The sequence below is a fragment of the Typha angustifolia genome, chromosome 6 (genome assembly GCF_048772165.1).
Source record: "Typha angustifolia cultivar Huaian chromosome 6, ASM4877216v1, whole genome shotgun sequence".
Classification (NCBI taxonomy): domain Eukaryota; kingdom Viridiplantae; phylum Streptophyta; class Magnoliopsida; order Poales; family Typhaceae; genus Typha; species Typha angustifolia.
Window position 1 is genome coordinate 9,323,528 of NC_133244.1, and position 19,054 is coordinate 9,342,581.

General features: G+C 40.1%; 4 protein-coding genes across 6 annotated transcripts; 3 read left to right on the plus strand and 1 right to left on the minus strand.

Annotated features, from left to right (window-relative positions):
- The first annotated feature begins 646 nt into the window (after window positions 1-646).
- On the plus strand, window positions 647-4,276 carry LOC140761784 (disease resistance protein RGA2-like). The gene is made up of 2 exons (XM_073099259.1): window positions 647-3,829; window positions 4,019-4,276. Exons 1-2 carry the CDS (start codon window positions 689-691, stop codon window positions 4,031-4,033), a joined length of 3,156 nt encoding a protein of 1,051 aa, XP_072955360.1. The 5' UTR covers window positions 647-688; the 3' UTR covers window positions 4,034-4,276.
- A 732-nt stretch (window positions 4,277-5,008) lies between these two features.
- Window positions 5,009-13,182, plus strand: LOC140761783 (putative disease resistance protein RGA3). Of its 3 annotated transcripts, none has more exons than XM_073099258.1 (6): window positions 5,009-5,029; window positions 5,646-5,848; window positions 5,938-5,992; window positions 6,109-6,193; window positions 7,767-9,880; window positions 10,095-10,348. In XM_073099258.1, the coding sequence occupies exons 5-6, from the start codon at window positions 8,042-8,044 to the stop codon at window positions 10,197-10,199; spliced, it is 1,944 nt and encodes a 647-aa protein (XP_072955359.1). In that variant the 5' UTR covers window positions 5,009-5,029; window positions 5,646-5,848; window positions 5,938-5,992; window positions 6,109-6,193; window positions 7,767-8,041; the 3' UTR covers window positions 10,200-10,348. The 3 variants fall into 3 exon arrangements, with proteins under 3 accessions (XP_072955359.1, XP_072955358.1, XP_072955357.1); XM_073099257.1 differs by lacking the exon at window positions 5,009-5,029 and adding exons at window positions 11,974-12,072; window positions 12,181-13,182 and having other exon boundaries at window positions 7,767-11,281; XM_073099256.1 differs by lacking the exon at window positions 5,009-5,029 and adding exons at window positions 11,974-12,072; window positions 12,367-13,182 and having other exon boundaries at window positions 7,767-11,281.
- Window positions 13,183-13,878: 696 nt separating this feature from the next.
- On the minus strand, window positions 13,879-14,921 carry LOC140761785 (cyclin-dependent kinases regulatory subunit 1). Its single transcript, XM_073099261.1, has 4 exons — window positions 14,768-14,921; window positions 14,522-14,631; window positions 14,379-14,439; window positions 13,879-14,281 (listed from the first exon to the last, which is right to left on the minus strand). Exons 2-4 carry the CDS (start codon window positions 14,572-14,574, stop codon window positions 14,120-14,122), a joined length of 276 nt encoding a protein of 91 aa, XP_072955362.1. The 5' UTR covers window positions 14,575-14,631; window positions 14,768-14,921; the 3' UTR covers window positions 13,879-14,119.
- Window positions 14,922-16,019: 1,098 nt separating this feature from the next.
- Window positions 16,020-17,912, plus strand: LOC140761358 (protein SENSITIVE TO PROTON RHIZOTOXICITY 2-like). Its single transcript, XM_073098644.1, has 2 exons — window positions 16,020-17,785; window positions 17,856-17,912. Exon 1 carries the CDS (start codon window positions 16,110-16,112, stop codon window positions 16,893-16,895), a length of 786 nt encoding a protein of 261 aa, XP_072954745.1. The 5' UTR covers window positions 16,020-16,109; the 3' UTR covers window positions 16,896-17,785; window positions 17,856-17,912.
- The last annotated feature ends 1,142 nt before the right edge of the window (window positions 17,913-19,054 follow it).

Here is a 19,054-nt window from a genome sequence, read left to right on the forward strand (position 1 = left end):
TCTATCCCCTTGCTACTGGGTCATATAGCTTGTCCATCTTCCTTCTTATGAGACCTTTGCTCTTATGAATCCTTAGTAGCTGTATTTCTTATATTATCCGTTAGTGCTGTTGGGCTTAATATTTACTTTACTTTATATAATATAAACTATATTTGAGGCTTGGGTTAATGAACCATTTTTTTCTACTCATTTGTATATTAGGCTATAATTATAATCCTCGAAAAAATGTCCTTACCGGGAAAGCCGCCTTCGTTGAATTCAATATGCCCATTTATGTGTCAAATCTAGCGTTGCAGTCCTTTTATTTCTTTTCTCTTTTGTTACTCAGTAATGTTTATAAAGAGAAATAAGTAAATGTTTAAGATCCTAGAATTGCTTATTCCTCCCTATGAAAACTAACTAGCTGCAAAATTCTCAACGACAACAACATGCACTGCAAATGATAGAATATAGTAAGGAAATGTAATACTAAAGAACGAAAAAGCCAAATTCTCTCTCCTTGAAAGTCAACTTAGCAAGGCAAACTTCCAAACAACGTATAATTAATGCAGGCAACTTTCACGCAAGATTGGATTCAACTCGCTTCACTGACATGACATCCCTTTCCTTGTCCCCTTCTCAAAGCTGATCTTCTTTTAAGTTTTCACCTTCCAAGTTCGAATCTACCACTCATCCTTCTTCCCCTTCTATGGCGAGAGTCCTGCTTTCCTCCATCGTAACTTTGGGCGCGAAGTTGGTGGCCGCGATCCAAAGCTCCGGATCCGTGGAGGATGACCTGAATTGGACGATGAACACCCTGAAGGGAATCCAAGCGACGCTTCTCGACGCAGAGGAGAGGGAAATCAGGGAAGAATCCGTCAAGCTGTGGCTTAAGGAGCTCAGGGAAGTCGCTTACGCCGCTGAGGACGTTCTTGATGACTACCACTACGAAGTAATGCGGGCCAAAGCGGAGGCAAGAACCGCCGCTGTGGCCTATCCAAGCAAGAGGAAGCGAAGATTTGGCGAGGTCTGTGTAGATGTGGAGGCCCTCCATTTGCGAGAGGAAGAAGGGCAAGTAACAGACGTTGTGACAAAGGATTCTCTTCGCAAGAGGAAGATAGTGCAAGTAGGCAGCTCATCTCCAAGCCATTCTCTTCCGGTCAGAGCTCTGGTTCCGGAAGGCATGGCGGAAAAGGTTAGAGCGATCAGAAGCAGATTCGATGAGATAAATAAAGATCGGGAAAAGCTCCGGTTGCGAGAGGAAGATGGAAAGAGGCGCCCTCATGCTGCAAGGTATCCTCCGCCAACTGGCTATTTTGTCGATAAATCCAGTGTTTTCGGTAGGACGGAAGAAAAGGAGGAGGTAATCGAATTATTACTCTCTGATTATGATAAGGCAAGTAGTGTTTCTGTGATTGCTATTGTTGGCAAAGGGGGACTGGGAAAAACCACGCTCGCTAAACTCGTATACAATGATCCGAGGGTATGCCGAAGCTTTGATCAAACTGGATGGGTAAGCGTCTCTGAGGAGTTTGATGTCAGGCGGCTCACAAAGGCGATGATCGAGTCTATTTCCCGAGGGAGTTGTCCTCTCACAGAACTGAGCGCATTGCAGGGGAATCTTATGGACCTAGTTAGGGGGGAGAAGGTACTGCTTGTTCTTGATGATGTGTGGAATGAGCAGCATAGCGACTGGGAATTACTGCAGGCTCCTCTGTTGTGCGCAAAAATGGTAAAAATCCTTGTGACTACGAGGAACGATGGGGTTGCCGTTGTCATGAAGACATTGTCCCCTTATCGACTTGGCTACTTACCTGAGGATCAATGCTGGGCTTTGTTTCAGCATTATGCATTTGGCGGCATGGATTGCGTTGAGCGATCAAACTTGGAGAAAATAGGAAAAGAAATTGTGAGCAAGTGTGGTGGCCTACCGCTGGCTGTGAAGTCACTTGCAAGCCTTTTGAGATTCGAGATGGATGAAGATTGTTGGAGTGAGATCTTAGAAAGTGAAGAATGGCAATCAGACGTCGACAATGAGACTTTTGTAGCCCTTCGTATTAGCTATCAACGTATGCCGTCATATCTGAAGCCCTGCTTCCGATTCTGCTCCATGTTCCCTAAGAATTATCAGCTGTCAAAAACAGAGCTGACTCGACTATGGATTGCCCAAGGTTACGTACAGTCTAACAGTAGAAAAACAATGGAAGAGATTGGTGCTGAATATGTTGATGAATTAATGAGGAGGTCATTTATTGACCATCTTTTTGACCGATCTACTTTATGTGGGGAGGAGGACAGCACATATGAGATGCACGATTTGATTCATGAGTTAGGACGATTGATGTCTGGAAAAGAACATTTTGCGATGGTCGATGGTGAGATGTCTGATCTTCCAGATGAAGTTCGTCATTTATTCGTGAAAAATAATGTGGAAACAATGTTATCAGGAAATCTTACAGATCTTCGAACACTTATATTGACGACTATTCATAAAAAGTTCTGGCATCTAGGTGGCCTTGCAAAAGCTCAGTGCTTAAGGGCTTTGGATTTGGGTGTACATTTTATAAAGTTACCAGATTCAATAGGCAATTTGAAGCATTTGCGATATCTTTTCCTTTATCACTCTGACCGTGAAAGGCTACCTCCATCAATATGCCTCCTTTACAATTTGCAGATATTGGTCATTGCATATTGCAGTCAACTTGTAGATTTACCAGAAAGAATAGGAAACCTAAGTAACCTACAACACCTTACAATCGCCTTCTCCAGAATTGGAAGGCTACCTGAATCTATTTGCCTGCTTAGCAACTTACAGAAACTGATTATCAGATACTCTGATTTACATGAATTACCAGAAGGACTTGGAAACCTTGTTGACCTACGGTACCTAGCAGTGTGTTGCTGTCAGATTGAAGTATTGCCTGAATCAGTTTGTCAGCTTAGCAGCTTGCATACGCTGATACTTACTGGCTGCAAAAGGCTCAGAGAGTTGCCCAGTTGTATAGGAAAACTTGGGAATCTACGAAATCTAAATATCTTAGAATCTGGAGTGCGATACATGCCACTTTGGATCCACAAACTTGTGGCTCTTCAGATTCTGGAGGCTTCTCTTGAAGTGAGAAGAGATAATAGCCATGGTGCAGTAGGATTGTTAAGGGACTTGGTTAATCTAGAAGGGCGTGTATGCATCTCAGGTTTGGAGAACATGGTAGACTCGGAAGATGCCAAGAATGCCAACCTCAAAAGCAAATGTAATATAAGCGAGTTGACACTAAGCTGGCCGACCACATTTGGTAGATACTTTGAAGAAACAAGAGCATATGTAGTCCAATTCAAACTAGAAGTCAGCAAAGATGGTGGTGCAGACAGATTGGTTGGTATGGAGATGGATGGTCCAATGTTAGAATGCCTTCAACCTCACTCCAGCCTCAAACAACTCAATATTCTTGGTTTTCGAGGCAGTTTATTTCCGAGATGGATGTGTGACCCTTCCTCCTTTACATCACTTGAATCAGTCATTATAGAAAGCTGTCAATATCTTAGGTCTCTTCCCTTTTGTAATCTTCATTCTATCAGTAGCTTGAGTATAGTTGGGTGTCACGAACTCCAGCTCTTACCACAGGAATGTCTGCCATCCAAGCTTCAACTTTTATGCATTCAGGACTGTCTGCAACTGAAATTGCTGAGTGGTTTGCAGAATCTTATGTCACTCAATCGTCTCAACATATATAAGTGTCCTGAACTCCAAATATCACCAAACGAAACGTTACCACCCAAGCTCAAGATAGAATGTGTTAAGATTGTTGAATGCATCAGGCTGACAGATTGGTGGCAGGAACAGAAAATTAAGGTATGTTCCATCTTAACATATAAGACATACTGATTAATTGAGGACTTACAGAACTATCTCTCTCTGACTATATTGCCAATCCAAGATATTCAGCTATTTTTCTTCACTCAAAAATGTTGTACTAAAGTCAACCTAAGACTTTTATATCATGCATGACCTAATATGAGATACTTTGTCTGTTCTGTGCAGTACTCTAGTTCTTAAGAGGAGATTGGTTACGGCCTGGAAAGTGATGTTGTGCGAGTGCAGATGCAACTGAAATTGACGGCAATGCGGTAACAAATTTGCTTTGGCAGGGTGGCTCTTGCTTCAGAAAACAATATCTGTCATTATTTGCCTGTAGAAAACAATCAGTTTGTGCCTCCTAAATTCAACAAACTATACTTAGATCATCCAACTGAGGTTGTCTATGTCATACTTGATGCAATGTATTCATGCTTACTTCTCTGTTTACATTGTCTATGCAAAAGGTGTAAGTTTACGAAAGATTGCATCAGCAAGGTAATAGTTGAAGACAAAGTTATGAATAATCTCAATTATGAAATCATCTAATTCACATTATCATTTTTCATGGAATTAGGTGCAATGATATCACCAGTCAGATTCTTGTTAGGACCTTACTTTGTTTCCTGTGATTCATCTGAATAACTCTGGTTGAACATGGAAACTTTCATAACATGGCCTTTATTGTTGATACTCCAGTGGCGAATCACTGTTGTTGTCCATGCCGGACACCAGACATCTAAATAACATCTCTAAGACTATTGATAGGACAGGGAAAAACATGCACTGCTGGTTGATTCATTTTGTGTCAAGATCCTATTTAAGCACTCAATTTAACTCAATGAATTTCCAATTAATCGCATTACTTATCCATGAAATCAAGTCTGCAGTTTCCCAATGTTGACAAAGTGGTGCCACCAACAAAAAGAAAAAGAGCTATGCTCATCTTAACTTACAAGACTCCTAGTGTCCTACTGAATATTTAGGAACTTCAGAGAATTATCTCTCAGTGACTAATTGCCCATCCAAAATGTTCAGCCACTTTGCTCCACTTAAATCAGATAGATTGTATTAATGATCTACCTGAGGTTTCTGCATGCATGATTAATATGGGAGACTAATTTGTCTATTCTCTTGTGTGGCTTGGAAGGCGATGAAGATGGAAATACAGATGGAAATCAAATGGGAAGTGAAGAGGTAATCAATCTGCTTGCTACAGTATATCATCCAGCTACTTTTGTTTATGCCATGCTCAGAAATTAGAACAATCCATGCATGCTTACTCTTTATCGTGCCAAAATAAGGTGTGAGCTGATAAAACATTATGAAGGAAGCTAATAGATGAGAAGATCATAAACAATGCTCATTCTGGAAACATCTAATTGACATTTATCAGTTAAGTTTATGTGAGAAACCTGAACAGATTCTTATTGAGATGCTAGCTTTTTCCCCTGGGTTTATCAGAAAATAGAAGTCTTCATTTTAGATAATCTCGAGTGAAGGAACTTCCTTAAAATTAGGTGCCACTTATTCAGTGCCATTATTTTCTGGTAAAATTAGGTTGTAAGGGACTAAAGGATCCTTGCTCTTGGGCATCTTCAAGATTCTAACTAACTATTCAGTTCATTTCAAGCAACCTCTATACATATTTTTTAGTGATTTTTCGGGGACTTTAGACTTTAGAGAACTATCTTCAATTATTGAACTGCCAATCCAGTATACTCAGCCACTTTGCTCCACTTCAATCCATAGACTTTTTTAAAGGTCATCTACTTGAGACTTTCTTATGTCATATATTATTCTGCAACTCTAGTCTTGAGGGGGATAGTGAAGAAGGGACTGATTAGCGTTCAGAAGGTGATGAAGATGGAAATGCAGCAGCAGATGAAACAGTCAATTAAGAGATAACCTATCAGTTTGCAGCAATCCACCCTGCTTATTTTAATTACATGAAAATCAACTTCCTTTTCAGTCGCTCTTGACAGAGTAGTGCCAGCAAACAATACTGATATTGAGGTAAAGTTCATTAAAACAAACATCGCTAGTTGTTTATTCAAGTACTCAGGTGATTATCTCACCAGGGTAATTAACGTGTATCTCACCAGGGTAATTAACGTGCAGTCACTTTGCTCCACTTCAATCAAATAGATTATATTAAAGGTCAGCTACCTGACACATAAGATCATTCATTAACTAAATTTGTCTCTTATAATTTCATTTATTAACTAATTTGTCTGTTACTTTTTAACATTCTTTTGACAACTGTAATCCTGAAGATGGAAGTGAAGAAGTATCTGATTGCAATTCAAAGATAGTGATGAACATTGAAATGAAGCAACAAATGAAAAAGAGAACAAAGAGGTAACCATGCTGATTGCTGTAGTGCTTATTTCTTCAGAACTCTATATCTGATTTTTATACCCTACAAGGGACAACCATCCACAGCTTTCCTCCTAAAGTTCAACAATTATTCTTATCGTCAACTGAGAGGATGTTTATGCCATAGAACAATCTGTGAATTCTTCCTAGCATTTTTTTTTCTTTCTTTCTTCTTTTAATGCTAAAATAAGGTAGTTCACTAAGGTTTGTATTTTACATAGAAGTTAATATTAGAGAAGACGATAAAGCAGTGTTAGTTCTGAGAATATCTAATTCTTAGCGATTGTTTATTCACTGAGTTTGTTTATATCATTACATGAGATCCCTGCTAAGAATCTTGGTATATCATACTCGATTTCCTCTGATTCATCTCAAGTAATCTCTGACTGATTATATAAACCCGAGTCTTCATTTTAGAAACTCTGCAATTGTGATAGTCATATTCACAATTATTTCATACCATGCATCATATACAGCTCTAAAAGAGCATGTTGGTTTTGGAGAGTTAACCTTAATTTTGATTTCTTACACTGACATCTGTTTTAAATTTTTTTTTTAACTTGTGTTCTAAGCACTAAACCATTTCTCTGCATGCCAAGAAGGTTCAACTTACAAGATAGCTTAATCGCAAGTTGGAAGATACTTCGCGATTCGCTTTCACGTTTGTATGGATTTGGCAGTGCCTCCGAAACTTCTCTTACTGTCCTCACACATCCTTACTCTTGTCCTTCTTCCTTCACCTTTCAAGTTTTCTAATCTCCCACTCGTTGAAGCTTCTGGCAACTTTCCTCCATTGCAACTGTTATAGAATAAAATAGAAAAATCTCCTTCGTCTATGAGTTGAAGGAACACAAGTGGATGGAAAAGAGTAAGATATATTGAAATTTTTAATGCCAATTACAGTAAGGTTTTTCTTTTCTTTTCTTTTCTTTTCTTTTGCGTGTATACTCTTCAAAGTCTCAATAATTTAATAGAAAAAAGACAAAATACTCTTAACCAAGAAAAAATTATAAAATTTAGGATAAGGATAGTTTTATAGTTTTATGTCTAAATTATTTAAACTTTAACTGTTAATTAACTCTAAGGGTGTTCTGAAAGATATATGCAAATAATAAACTTAGAGGGGTATAAAATAATATGAGATTTTTGTAAGGTATGTATGAAAAAAAAAACCCCTTATAGCAATTAATTAATGAGATTTTAAAACAACAGAATTGTGGTATGCTGGGGCATCTCAACTTTCTCTCATTTACCATTACTGCACTGTAGTCATAGTACAATCTCTGAATTCTTCTCAGTTTCTTTTTTTCTTTTCCTTTCTTCTTTCGTTCTTTCTTTCTTTTAGTGCCAAGATAAAGTAGTTCACAAAAGTGTTTTACATCGAAGATAACCCCAAACAAACATTTCCACGAACACAACGAGGACACCCCTAAAGAGAACAAAAGTAAAGGATAGATTTAGATCCGAAGGCAAAACCCTAGCCGTCTTTTTTCTCTTCTTTTTTTTTTTTTTTTTAAGTTTAATTTAGCTTACTAACTACTACTCCCACAAGTAGTCTTATTGTGCGAGCCCAAGGGAATTTCTAAGTCGACTATCCGTACTCGTGTTGTTGGATAAGCATCGGACGTCTCCAAGTATGCGGAGAGATTCTCAGCGAGTGATCGGAGGGATGAGAAATCGAAGACTTTATTGATTTTCCGTTATTCCAGATGTAGCAGCCTAGATCGACTTGGTCAGGACCCGGTCTCTTTCGTTTACCTCTTCTGTTACTCGTCTTTGTTCCTGAGTTGGAAAGGAGGAGGGTGGGAAGGAAGCTGAGAGGGTATTGGCATGGCCAGTGTACTGATCTCCTCTATCCTCACCTTGGGCGCGAAGTTGGTGGGCACGATCCAAATCTCCCCATCAGATTCATCCTCTTCTTTGGAGAATGATCTGAGGTGGATTATGAGGACTCTGGAGAGAATCCAAGCGACGCTTAGCGACGCGGAGGAGACGGAGATCAGAGAAGAAGCCGTCAAGCTGTGGCTCAAGGAACTCAAGGAAGTCGCTTACGATGCTGAGGATGTTCTTGGGGAGTACAACTATGAAGTCACGAGGGCCAAAGTTGAGGCAAGAGGCGAAGCAACAGCAGATTCTCGCAAGAGGAAGCAACCGTCATCATCATCGTCATCTTCTCCTCTTTCGATCAGAGTTCAGATTCCAGACGGCATTGCTGAGAGGATCAAAGCAATCCGTAGCAGATTTGACGAGATTGCCGAAGCCCGGAAGAAGCTCAAGTTGCGAGCAGAAGATGGAAGTAGGCGATCTAACAGCACAAGAATTCCACCCCCAACCAGCCATTTGATTGATTATTCTAATATTTTTGGCAGAGAGAAGGAAAAGGAGGAGGTAATTGACCTTTTACTCTCTCAACACGGTAAGAAAGTTCCAGTCATTGCTATTATTGGAAAAGGGGGATTGGGAAAAACCACCCTTGCTAAACTCGTATTCAACGACCTGAGGATACGCCACAGGTTCGATAAAAGGGGATGGATGTGTGTCTCTGAGGATTTTGATGTCAAAAGGCTTACCAAGGCGATGATCGAATCTATTACTGGGAACAGCTATGATCTCACAGAGCTGAGTGCATTGCAGGAGAATCTTATAAACCAATTGAGGGGAAAAAAGGTGTTGCTCGTTCTTGATGATGTATGGAATGAGAAGCAGAGCCTCTGGGAATCGCTGCGGGCCCCTCTAGTGTTTGCAGAAGCCGCAATGATCCTCGTGACCACCAGGAATGTTCCAGTTGCTAACATCATGCAAACGGTGTCTCCTTATTTGCTCGGCTACTTGCCTGAGGATCAATGCTGGTCTTTATTTCAGCATTATGCTTTTGGCAGAGTTTATCACAAAGAACAATCAAACTTGGTGGAAATCGGAATGCAGATTACAAGAAAGTGCGGTGGCTTGCCATTGGCCGTGAAGTCCCTTGCAAGCCTTCTTAGATTTGTGGTGAATGAAGATGGTTGGAGAGACATCTTAGAAAGTGATGAATGGTCACAAGAGGAGACTTTGGCAGCTCTTGAAATTAGCTATCAACGTATGCCTGCACATCTTAAGCCCTGCTTCCGGTTCTTTTCGATGTTCCCTAAGGATTATAAATTTGTAAAGGATGAACTGTTCAAACTATGGATGGCCCAAGGTTACTTACAATCTCAAGGTACAAAACCAATGGAAGAGATTGCTTCGGAATATGTTGATGAGCTAATAAGTAGGTCTTTTCTTGATCATCATCATTCTGGCGATTACACCAGTTATGGTGAGGATGTCAGTAGTTATAAAATGCATGATGTGATTCACGATCTAGCAAGAAAGACATCAGGCGAAGAACATTTTCTGGTAGCTGGTGATTACTTGCCTAATCTTCCAGATGGTGTTCGCCATTTACATGTGAGAGGTAATGTGGGACCATTGTTTTCTAGAAATCTTACAGCTCTTCGGACACTTGTAGTCCATAATCCTTCAGATATATCATGTTTGGATCAAGTGACACGTCTAGGTGATCTTGCAAACTCACCATGTTTAACAGCATTGGTGCTGAAAAGACGTTACATGATGGAGTTCCCTGATTCAATAAGAAATCTAAAGAACCTACGTTATCTTCAGCTGCATCATTCTGTTTCTGAAATGGTAACTAAACACCTCTGCGTCCTTTACAATCTTCAAATACTAGTTCTCACTTTCATGTCTCTTCCAGAATTACCACAAGAGATTGGAAACCTTCAAAACCTACGATACCTTAAAATCTCCTACTCTAACATTGAAAAAATACCTGAATCCTTTTGTCTGCTTAGCACTTTACAGATACTGATTCTCAACCACTGTGAATTACATGAATTGCCAGAAGGACTTGGAAACCTTGTTGACCTACAACACCTTGCAGTGTGCAATTGTCAAATTGAAGTATTGCCTGAATCAATTTGTCAACTTAACAGCCTGCAAAAGCTGATACTATATGGCTGCAAAAGACTCAGAGATTTGCCTAGTGCTATTGGAAACCTACAGAATCTACGGTACCTAAATCTTGTAGATTCTGGAGTCATATACATGCCTTTGGTTATCCATAAGCTCACAGCCCTTCAGAGGTTGAAGCCCGCACAACTTGTAGTGCGAATAAACCACAACTGCAGTGAGACAGGATTATTCAGGGACTTGGTGAATCGCAAAGGAAGACTCTGCATCTCAAGGTTGGAAAACATGGTCAGTGCAGAAGATGCCAAAAACGCCAACCTTAAGAGTAATTGTAATCTAAGTGAGTTGACACTAAGTTGGAAGAATGAATCGGGTATGGGAGACACTCTAACAGTTCAGCTGGGGAAAGATACACATGTGTTGGCTGGTTCAGAAATAGATGGTCAAATACTAGAGTTCCTTCAATCTCACCCCACCCTCAAGAAACTCACTATAAAAGGTTATTGTGGTACAACATTTCTGAGTTGGATGGCTGATGCCTCTTCTTGTGCATCGCTTAAATCTATTTGTATTGAAAGCTGTGGTAAAGTTAGATCCCTTCACTTCTGCAATCTCTCCTCCATCAGTAGCTTGACTATAAGCAATTGTAATCAACTCTTGCACTTAACAGAGGGATCGTTGCCATCCAGGCTTCAATATTTATGCATTAATTTCTGTACGAGACTGAAATCTCTGGACGACCTGCAGAATCTTATGTCTTTGGAACGATTGGATTTATCGTATTGTTTTCAACTCAATATCTCACCAAACAGCTCACTGCCAACCAAACTCATGACACAGCATATTATGATTTTTCGTTGCCCCAGCCTGACAGAGTGGTGCCATCAACATAACATTGAGGCGCGCAAAGAAAATGTTGATTATGAAAGGCATGCTCATCAACTTAACATTGAGGCACATAAAGAAAATGTCGATTATGATATCCTTAGTCATGCCAACTATCACCATCATGCCGAGTATCACCGTCCCGGTGATACTAGGTTCTCACCTCTAGTTGACTAAATTGATCTTTTGGAGATGAGGAAGATGATGAAGATAGAAATGCAGCTACATGAAGAGGTGAGTTCCAAAGCTCATTCATTCTGACTAGTTTCTTTGTTTTAGTGGTTCAGTGTTGCCATGCTCAGAATAATCTTTTTCTTGCTTACTTCCCTGTTTAATCTGAACTGAAAAATTTTGACTCTTAAATCCTGTTATATGTTCCATTTTGCTATTGTGTGGAAGATGAACTCACGCTAGAAACTATATATCAAGTAGAAGTGCCGTAACTCCTTTTCCTTTTCTTTTGTATATTAATGTTCAATATTGACTGAGTGTTTCCAAAGCTGCCACTGTTCATTCCTGTGACCTTGTTTGTTTCCAATTTATTAAATGTTCTGGTTATGATAATATGCTCCATATCTAGTATCTAATTCTTCATTGCAACATAATGGGTAGTTCAGCAAAATGCAGTCAACCTCCTGCATATGGTATTTAAAGAGATACAAATGCACCATGTAGCTGACAAGAGATCTACACATAATCCAAACTAAATATGATAGTTATGTTGTCTGAAAAAGGATTCTTTGTTTGCAGCTTAGAATCTATTTAGTTCTGCCAGACTGCAAAGAGTATCAAAAGCTTATTCATGCCCCTTACTGGGTTTTCTATATAGTTGAGGCATAGACAATTAAAGGCATCTTGGAATATTCTGACTTGTATTATGAGAGAAGCTCATTCATTCTGACTGATCTTCTAACTGGTTTCTGCAGTTTACTTTCGATAATTCTAATCCTGAAGAGGGAAGTAAAGAGAGATCTGATTGCAGTGCAGAGATGATGGAAATATAAATGAAGCAACAAGTGAAATAGGTAAAAAAAAAAAAAAGTGGTAAGCAAGCTGATTGCTGCATAGTATAGCACTTAAGAAAGCTGGTGACTGATATCAATGTTGTCTGAAAAAAAGATTTTTGTTTGCAGCTTAGAATCCATTTGGTTCTGCCAGACTACCAAGTGCATCAAAAGCTTATTCATTCCCATTGCCCATCGTACTGGATTTTCTATGTAGTTGTAGGCATGGACAATTAAAGGCATCTTCGAATGTTATGATTTGTATTATGAGAGAAGCTCATTCATTCTGACTAACCTTCTAACTGATTTTTGCAGTTTAATTTCGATAATTGTAATCTTGAAGAGGGAAGTGAAGAGAAGTGTTACGCAAGCTGATTCCTGTCAGAGTATAGTGCTTCAGAAAACTCGTGACTGATTTTAATATCCTACAAGTAACAACCGTCCATTCCAGTCCTTAGTTTTAGTTCTCATAAATCATCCAGCTGAGGTTGTCTCTCCTACGTCCTCCTGCATTTTCCTTTTCATTGCCTGAATAAGAGCCAAGTGTGCCAAAATTAAAATATTTAACCTCTATTTCAAATTATCAATTCATCATGGGATTTCCAATTATCAATTCTATATTTGCTCTGGGCCGGTGGTGGCGGCGGACACAACCCACCTCCTGGTGCTCCGCATTTAGTGATGATAACCCCTGAGGTAGAAAGCCTCAGGCTTAAGTCACCTTCGCTGAAGGACCAGCAGCAGACGTAACTCTGGAAAACTCCCCACAGAACTCATTGGCCACAATCAGCTCTGAGCCTTCAAATCCAGCTCCTTGGAACTCCTCGCCTGTGGGGAGGACATGCCGGTTTTCATGATAGATTGCCTGATGGTTATGGATTCAATGCCTCTGGCATGCAGGCAAATGGAGATCGCGCTGATTTTGAGTCACGATGAATGCTGAACTTTTTGCACAGTTTTGTGAGAAACTTACAAATTGCACTTATAATAAGGCACTTTCTTTTTATTATTTATTAGAATAAAAAATAAAAATATTGTTTCTTTTTAAATGATATTTTATATTTCTAAACTACTCCTATCTGTATAGTTTTTGATTTGTTAATCCCATGGGATTTAATGTTTGGATTCAATTTTAGTGTTTTGAAAACTTAATTTGGTTGCATGTTATTAGAAATCGAAGTTCTACTTCATTTTCAGGCTATTTTGGATGTTTAATTTGGTTCGATAACTAAGTTAACTTAATGGTCAGAGTTGGATTATATATACGTACGTATATTGGATATACTGGTAGCGTGTAGCTTTGTATTTGTTTTGTTCAACAAGTAGAAAGCTTTATTTATAAAATAATCAAATTTAAATTTTATTTATAAAAATATTTATAAATCACATCTTATATTTTATATTCAAGACCCATCTGAAAAGATTATCCGTCCCTTTCATTTTCACTATAATTTTATTTTATTTATCAGAATTTTATAATCTAACTCTTTTATTTTCTATAACCATGCCCTCAGTGGATCATCACTAATTTATGCTATCACTCACTATGGTAGTCTTATATTATGATATCCTTACTCCATTAACCAATTTCATGAAGAATAATAAGTACAGAGAAATTATTATTTCATTCTTTACTTAATTCTACTTTCAAAGTTTTACTTCTCCACCATTTCTAAATCAAGAAATCCATTTCCTTTGAAATTTCTCCAGTAACATCCTGAGTAAAGTTTATTCAAAGAATAGCTAATTGCTTACTTTTCTCTCTCAAAACAACTGCAACAATCTCAAATTGCAATCACAAACACTACGCTCATAAAAATCAGAAGATACTAAGGAAACACAATTTACCAATATCCTTCATTTCCACCTTTTACTTCCATACATTGGTCAACAGACACAAGCACACACGGTCGAGTGTGTCCACGGTCACATACACAAAACACCAAACAAACATTTCCACGAACACAACGAGGACATTCTAAAGAGAACAAAAGAAAATAGGATAGACTTCGATACGAGAGGCAGAACGCTAACCCTTTTAGAGATCAAAAGGGGAAAGGTCCGCCCTTCACTTCGGAAGCATCTGGGCTGCGGCGGCGGCCGCCTGGTTCTCCTGCTGCTGCTGGTAGTTCAGCGGCCGCCGGAAGAGCATGATGTGCGGCTCTGGGCGGTGGATCGCGTAATGAACCCAACCACGGCTCTGCTGCACACCGATCGCCCTCCACTCGTTCTACATGTTTCGTTCCAAACTAAGATAATTTTTCACGAAATTGGAGTACAATCTTGAAGAAACCCTAGTGGGATTTAGGAATTTTTTGCTCGATTACCTCGGAGAGTAGACGGTTCTTGGGGAGAAGCTTCGCGACCTCGGGCGGGAGCACCACGTGCCTGGTATCGGTCGGATAAGGGATAAATTAGGGTTTCGAAGGAGATAACAAATAGAGAAACGGGATTGCGGTTTTTGACGGACCTGTACTCGTAGGTGTCGTCGAAGTACTTCTCCGAATACTGGATCTGGCCCATCTCTCTCTCTTCTCCTTCTACTATTCTTCCTCTTCTTCTTCTTCTTGCTCGATTTCCCTGCAGAATAGCAAATCAAAGAACAAAACAGTAAAATAATAAACACAATATGATCGTTATCAAAGACGAAACGGAACAGGAGGACTAAATCGAGATATAAATTAGAAATTAGAGCCGCATATGGATAACAACAAACCCTAGAACAGTCGCGAGATCAGCAGCGGATCGGAACGGGAGAGAGAAGGGAGGGGGGGAGGAGGAAGCGAGAAATATCCTTTTTAAGAGGGATTTGGGATCGGGGATGGGCCCTTGATGGACAAACGAAGGGCTGTGATTTGACGGTGGAGCAGGAGGGCCTTTTAAGCTTGATTTGGAATTGAATAATAAGGAACTCTGAGAATTCGAGGGAATTTTGAAATTTGAACTCTCGGCCGTTTCGTATCGTCTCACCTACGGCATGTCTTCGATTGGGCTTCTCGGAGGCCCAATAACATAACTCTTGGCCCATAAGTTTTAATAGGTTCGGGCCATCTTACTCTTTAGGACTTTTCTTTTCTTTTTTAATTTTTATTTTTATTGGTTTTTTTATATGCATTCTTAGTTAGTGTGGATGCCTTCCTACCAATTTCTTACGTGGAAACCACTCCAAATCTAACTAGATACTAATATTTCCCATTTCCTCCCACAAAAATTAAGTACCTTCCTAGCCTTTTTGTCAAAAAAATAATAAAATTGGTAAATACCTTAGTAATATTTATATATTTTTTTTCTTTCAATTAAAAGTATTTATATCTTTTATATGTTATGTCAAAAAATTACCCGAAAGGTGTCTAGGTAAAATTTATGAGTTTTGGGAGCTATATAAGCAAATATAAATTTAGAGAAGTATACATACACACAATTAAGAAATTTGAAGGGGTATACTTGATTTTTTTAAAAAAAACAACTCTATTTTATAGAAAAGATGATCTCATCGATAACTCTACGTATCAACTTTGGCAACTTGGGTTAGGAGTATGGTTGAGAATAGTGTGCGTGAAATGACTCGTGCGTGCATGGCACAAGCGTTCCATGCTGCTTAACCAATAAGTACTTGACAAGTCATCGTATTATTTTAAGTGGCAAGTCAAGACAAAATGGACGGAAAGTGTAATATAATCTCATAAGGGCAAATGAACTCTTGACAAGTCATCAGTATCAAAATACTTTCTTGCCATAGAAAACAAAAGTATATATTTATATATATAAGATTTATACCCCTCACCAGATAATACCTAATCCCTCCGTCACCGTCACCCATAAGTACGCTATCTTTTACCTCAATGCAAGGACATTTCTATCATTTAGAATATCCTACTGCAGTCTTCTACAAAAGGTTTGTCCTATGTCGACTCGGTAGTATTTGAGGGAGGCACAAGCAACTGATCAGCATGAATATATGCTTCCAAGTTCCAAGTTCCAAGTTCCAAGTTGACTTCTTCCTGCCTTCCATTTATATGTCCAAGTAATGCTTCAAGCTTTTCAAAAGTATCGAGGAAATGATGGATGACATGCTCTCTTTGCCCACCGGAGCCGCCTCGTGCCCGGCGGAGACTCCGCCGCACACTCTTCTACTCTACTACGTCTCGGTTCTCCGCGACAAGATCCAAGAACTTGAATCTATCGTTAGTATCTTCCTCTGTACGAATCAAATCCGACACGATGAGTCCACCGATACGGCGATATCTACTGCAGGGTCTCTAGCTCAAGATATCATCGGCGCGGCCTCTTCGACGGCGTACGCGCTCCAACGTATTGGCCAAGATAACGGTGACCCTACCACAGAAGAAGGAACGGAAACAGACGTTATAGAATGCGATATCGTTGAATTAGATGCGTATGATCTATTGGCAAAGTATACGCATTACTGCCAAGTATGTGGGAAAGGATTCAAGCGTGATGCTAACCGACGGATGCACATGAGAGCTCACGGCGAGGAGTACAAGAGCATATCTAGCTCCTTAGGTGACGTCGACGTCGCAAAGCCGGCGAGGAAGTACTCGTGCCCCCACGAAGGCTGCCGGTGGAACAAGCGGCACCCTAGATTCCAGCCCTTGAAGTCCATGGTGTGTGTCAAGAACCACTACAAGAGAAGCCACTGCCCTAAGATGTACGTTTGCAAGAGGTGCAACCAGAAGCAGTTCTCAGTGCTCTCCGATCTCCGCACGCATGAGAAGCACTGCGGCGATCGCCGGTGGCGGTGCTCGTGCGGGAATAACTTCTCGAGAAAGGAGAAGCTCTTGGGCCATATCACGCTGTTCGTCGGCCATTCTCCAATTATATAAGTTGCTTAGAATGTCTTGGATTTCTTTCATGAGCTATCTATGAAGACAGATGTCGTGTTTAGGGTATGATTAATGTGCTTCGATCGAAATTATTTATGTTTGGTTTGCTTGATAGTGTTGGTTTTCATTGTGGTTATGCAATCGAAGGGGTATGTGATTATTGCATGTGATAGGGATGAGGAAAAAAGACTAATGGTTTTGTTTCTAATTTATAATACGTAGAGTTGGTCTTGTAAATATACCATAAATGAGGAATCGAATTTGCAAATATCTGAGAAGGAGGAGGTTTTGAGTAATAAATCCAAAACCCCTTCTCCAGAAACACTTCTGGGTCTTTCTCCTCTCCGTCGAGTTCTTCTTCTAGTGCATTTTCAGCTCTTCTCCCCAATAAAATCGATGCCAACCGCGTTAGTTTCTCGAAACTCGTCCGCCGCACCTCCACCGCCGTCTTCTCCGGCCATCCTCCTCCCTGGCTTCTGTTTCCACCCCGCCGACGAGGAACTGACGAGCTACTACCTGAGGCGCATGCTTTGCAAGCGACCCTTCCGCTTCGACGCCATCGCCGAGGTAAACCTCTACAAGCTCGAGCCACGGGACCTCCCTGCCTTGGCTCGAATCCAGAACCGAGACTAGGAGTGGTTTTTCTTCTGCTCCCTCTATCGCAAGCACTCCGATGGCAGCCGGACTAATCGCGTAACCCCCAGTGCTTATTGAAAGACCGCTGGAAAGGGTCGCGAGGTGTGTCGGTGACATGAGCTCTAAGGTTGTCGGCATGAAAAAGACCCTTGTAATTCCACATTGGGCGAGCTCTCCTTGGCCAGAGAACTAATTGGGTCATGCATAAGGACCGGCTCCTGGATGAAGAGCTCAACGGAGCTGGTGTTTCTCTGGTAATGACCTATGTACTTTGTGATTAGAGAAATGAGTTTTCTCTTATATGGTGTTTATTTAATTGAGTAGGAATTGATAAAGTTGGGGTTTTGGTGATGGGAATGGGAAGGATTCTCTTGTCGTGTGCAAGATCTTTGAGAAGCGGGCTGCTGGGCCGCAGAATGGGGCACATTATGGAGCGGCGTTTGTAGAAGAAGAGTGTGAGGATGGTGAGCAGCCGGCGCAGAAGGAAGAGACTGAGGAGGGTAGAGAAGAAGGTCAAGATTACTTGCAATTGGCTGATTTTGATGACGTAGGTCTTCCTAGTTTGCCTTTTCTTTTGTTGTTCTTTACTTTACTAATCGTTTCTTTATTTCCATGTTGAAGTAGAATAGTTTGTCCTTTTATGTTGCATGATTGGTGGTTCTCTAATGGCTCATATATATTTGAGAAAGAAATTGCAAGTGGTGAGGGCTGAGGACGGTTGAAAGCAAAGAAATAGAATATTGCTTAAGACTAATCATGTGGATCCCAAAACTAATTTGCAGATGTAGAAGACAACTTTATCAATGTTTGACATGCATTTTCTGACAGTCATTTAAAGTTTTAAACCATATAGTATGAAATTTTTCTCTCATATCAAACTTGTAGACTATATTCCTGCAATGCTATTCTGCTCAAACTACTAAGAACCAAAGTATGACTAAGCTTTGACATTGTGAATTGGCTCTGGAAAATCCCATCATCCTTTGCAATTTTACATTTTCTTTTGAGACGTCAACTCGATATGCCCCAGTTGTTTTGCCAACTGTCATCCTTGCCATGCATAATGGAGAAAAATATATAAGTCCTGCAAGTTTCTTAATGATCTTTGTATAGATCCACTTAAATTAAGTTTGTCGTAGAGCCCCCTGATTCCCTGTGAGCATTTTAATGGTTATCTTCTTGAGTCTTCCAATTTTCCATTAATATCTAATGCTTACCATTTAAATCTTTCTCAGACTCCAACAATGAGTCATCAAGGGGAAGCTCCCCCTTCCTTCGAAGGCTCTGGCAGGCAGAAATGTATGCAAGTGTTCACACAATCCTCTTGTTCTCATGGACATAGCGAAGTGCCAGAATGGTGTGGATGGATATGTTGGCGTGGCTCAACAGTGTGATATCCAAGAGCTCCTTGACAGCATGGAAGAAATTGCTACGGTGATGGGGGCAATCTCAACCTTTAGCTCAACCTCCACAAGGAAGCATTGCATTTGTTCAGGTGATCAATGATGTTGTGGACACAATGG

Bases quoted from the DNA above. Each gene is read 5' to 3' on its own strand.
- LOC140761784 (XM_073099259.1), top strand. From the start codon at position 689: ATGGCGAGAGTCCTGCTTTCCTCCATCGTAACTTTGGGCGCGAAGTTG.
- LOC140761783 (XM_073099257.1), top strand. From the start codon at position 8,042: ATGGCCAGTGTACTGATCTCCTCTATCCTCACCTTGGGCGCGAAGTTG.
- LOC140761785 (XM_073099261.1), bottom strand. From the start codon at position 14,574: ATGGGCCAGATCCAGTATTCGGAGAAGTACTTCGACGACACCTACGAG. The intron at 14,440-14,521 runs GTCCGTCAAAAA...GACCGATACCAG, and splicing joins GACGACACCTACGAGTACAG to GCACGTGGTGCTCCCGCCCG. The intron at 14,282-14,378 runs GTAATCGAGCAA...CGAAACATGTAG, and splicing joins AGAACCGTCTACTCTCCGAG to AACGAGTGGAGGGCGATCGG.
- LOC140761358 (XM_073098644.1), top strand. From the start codon at position 16,110: ATGATGGATGACATGCTCTCTTTGCCCACCGGAGCCGCCTCGTGCCCG.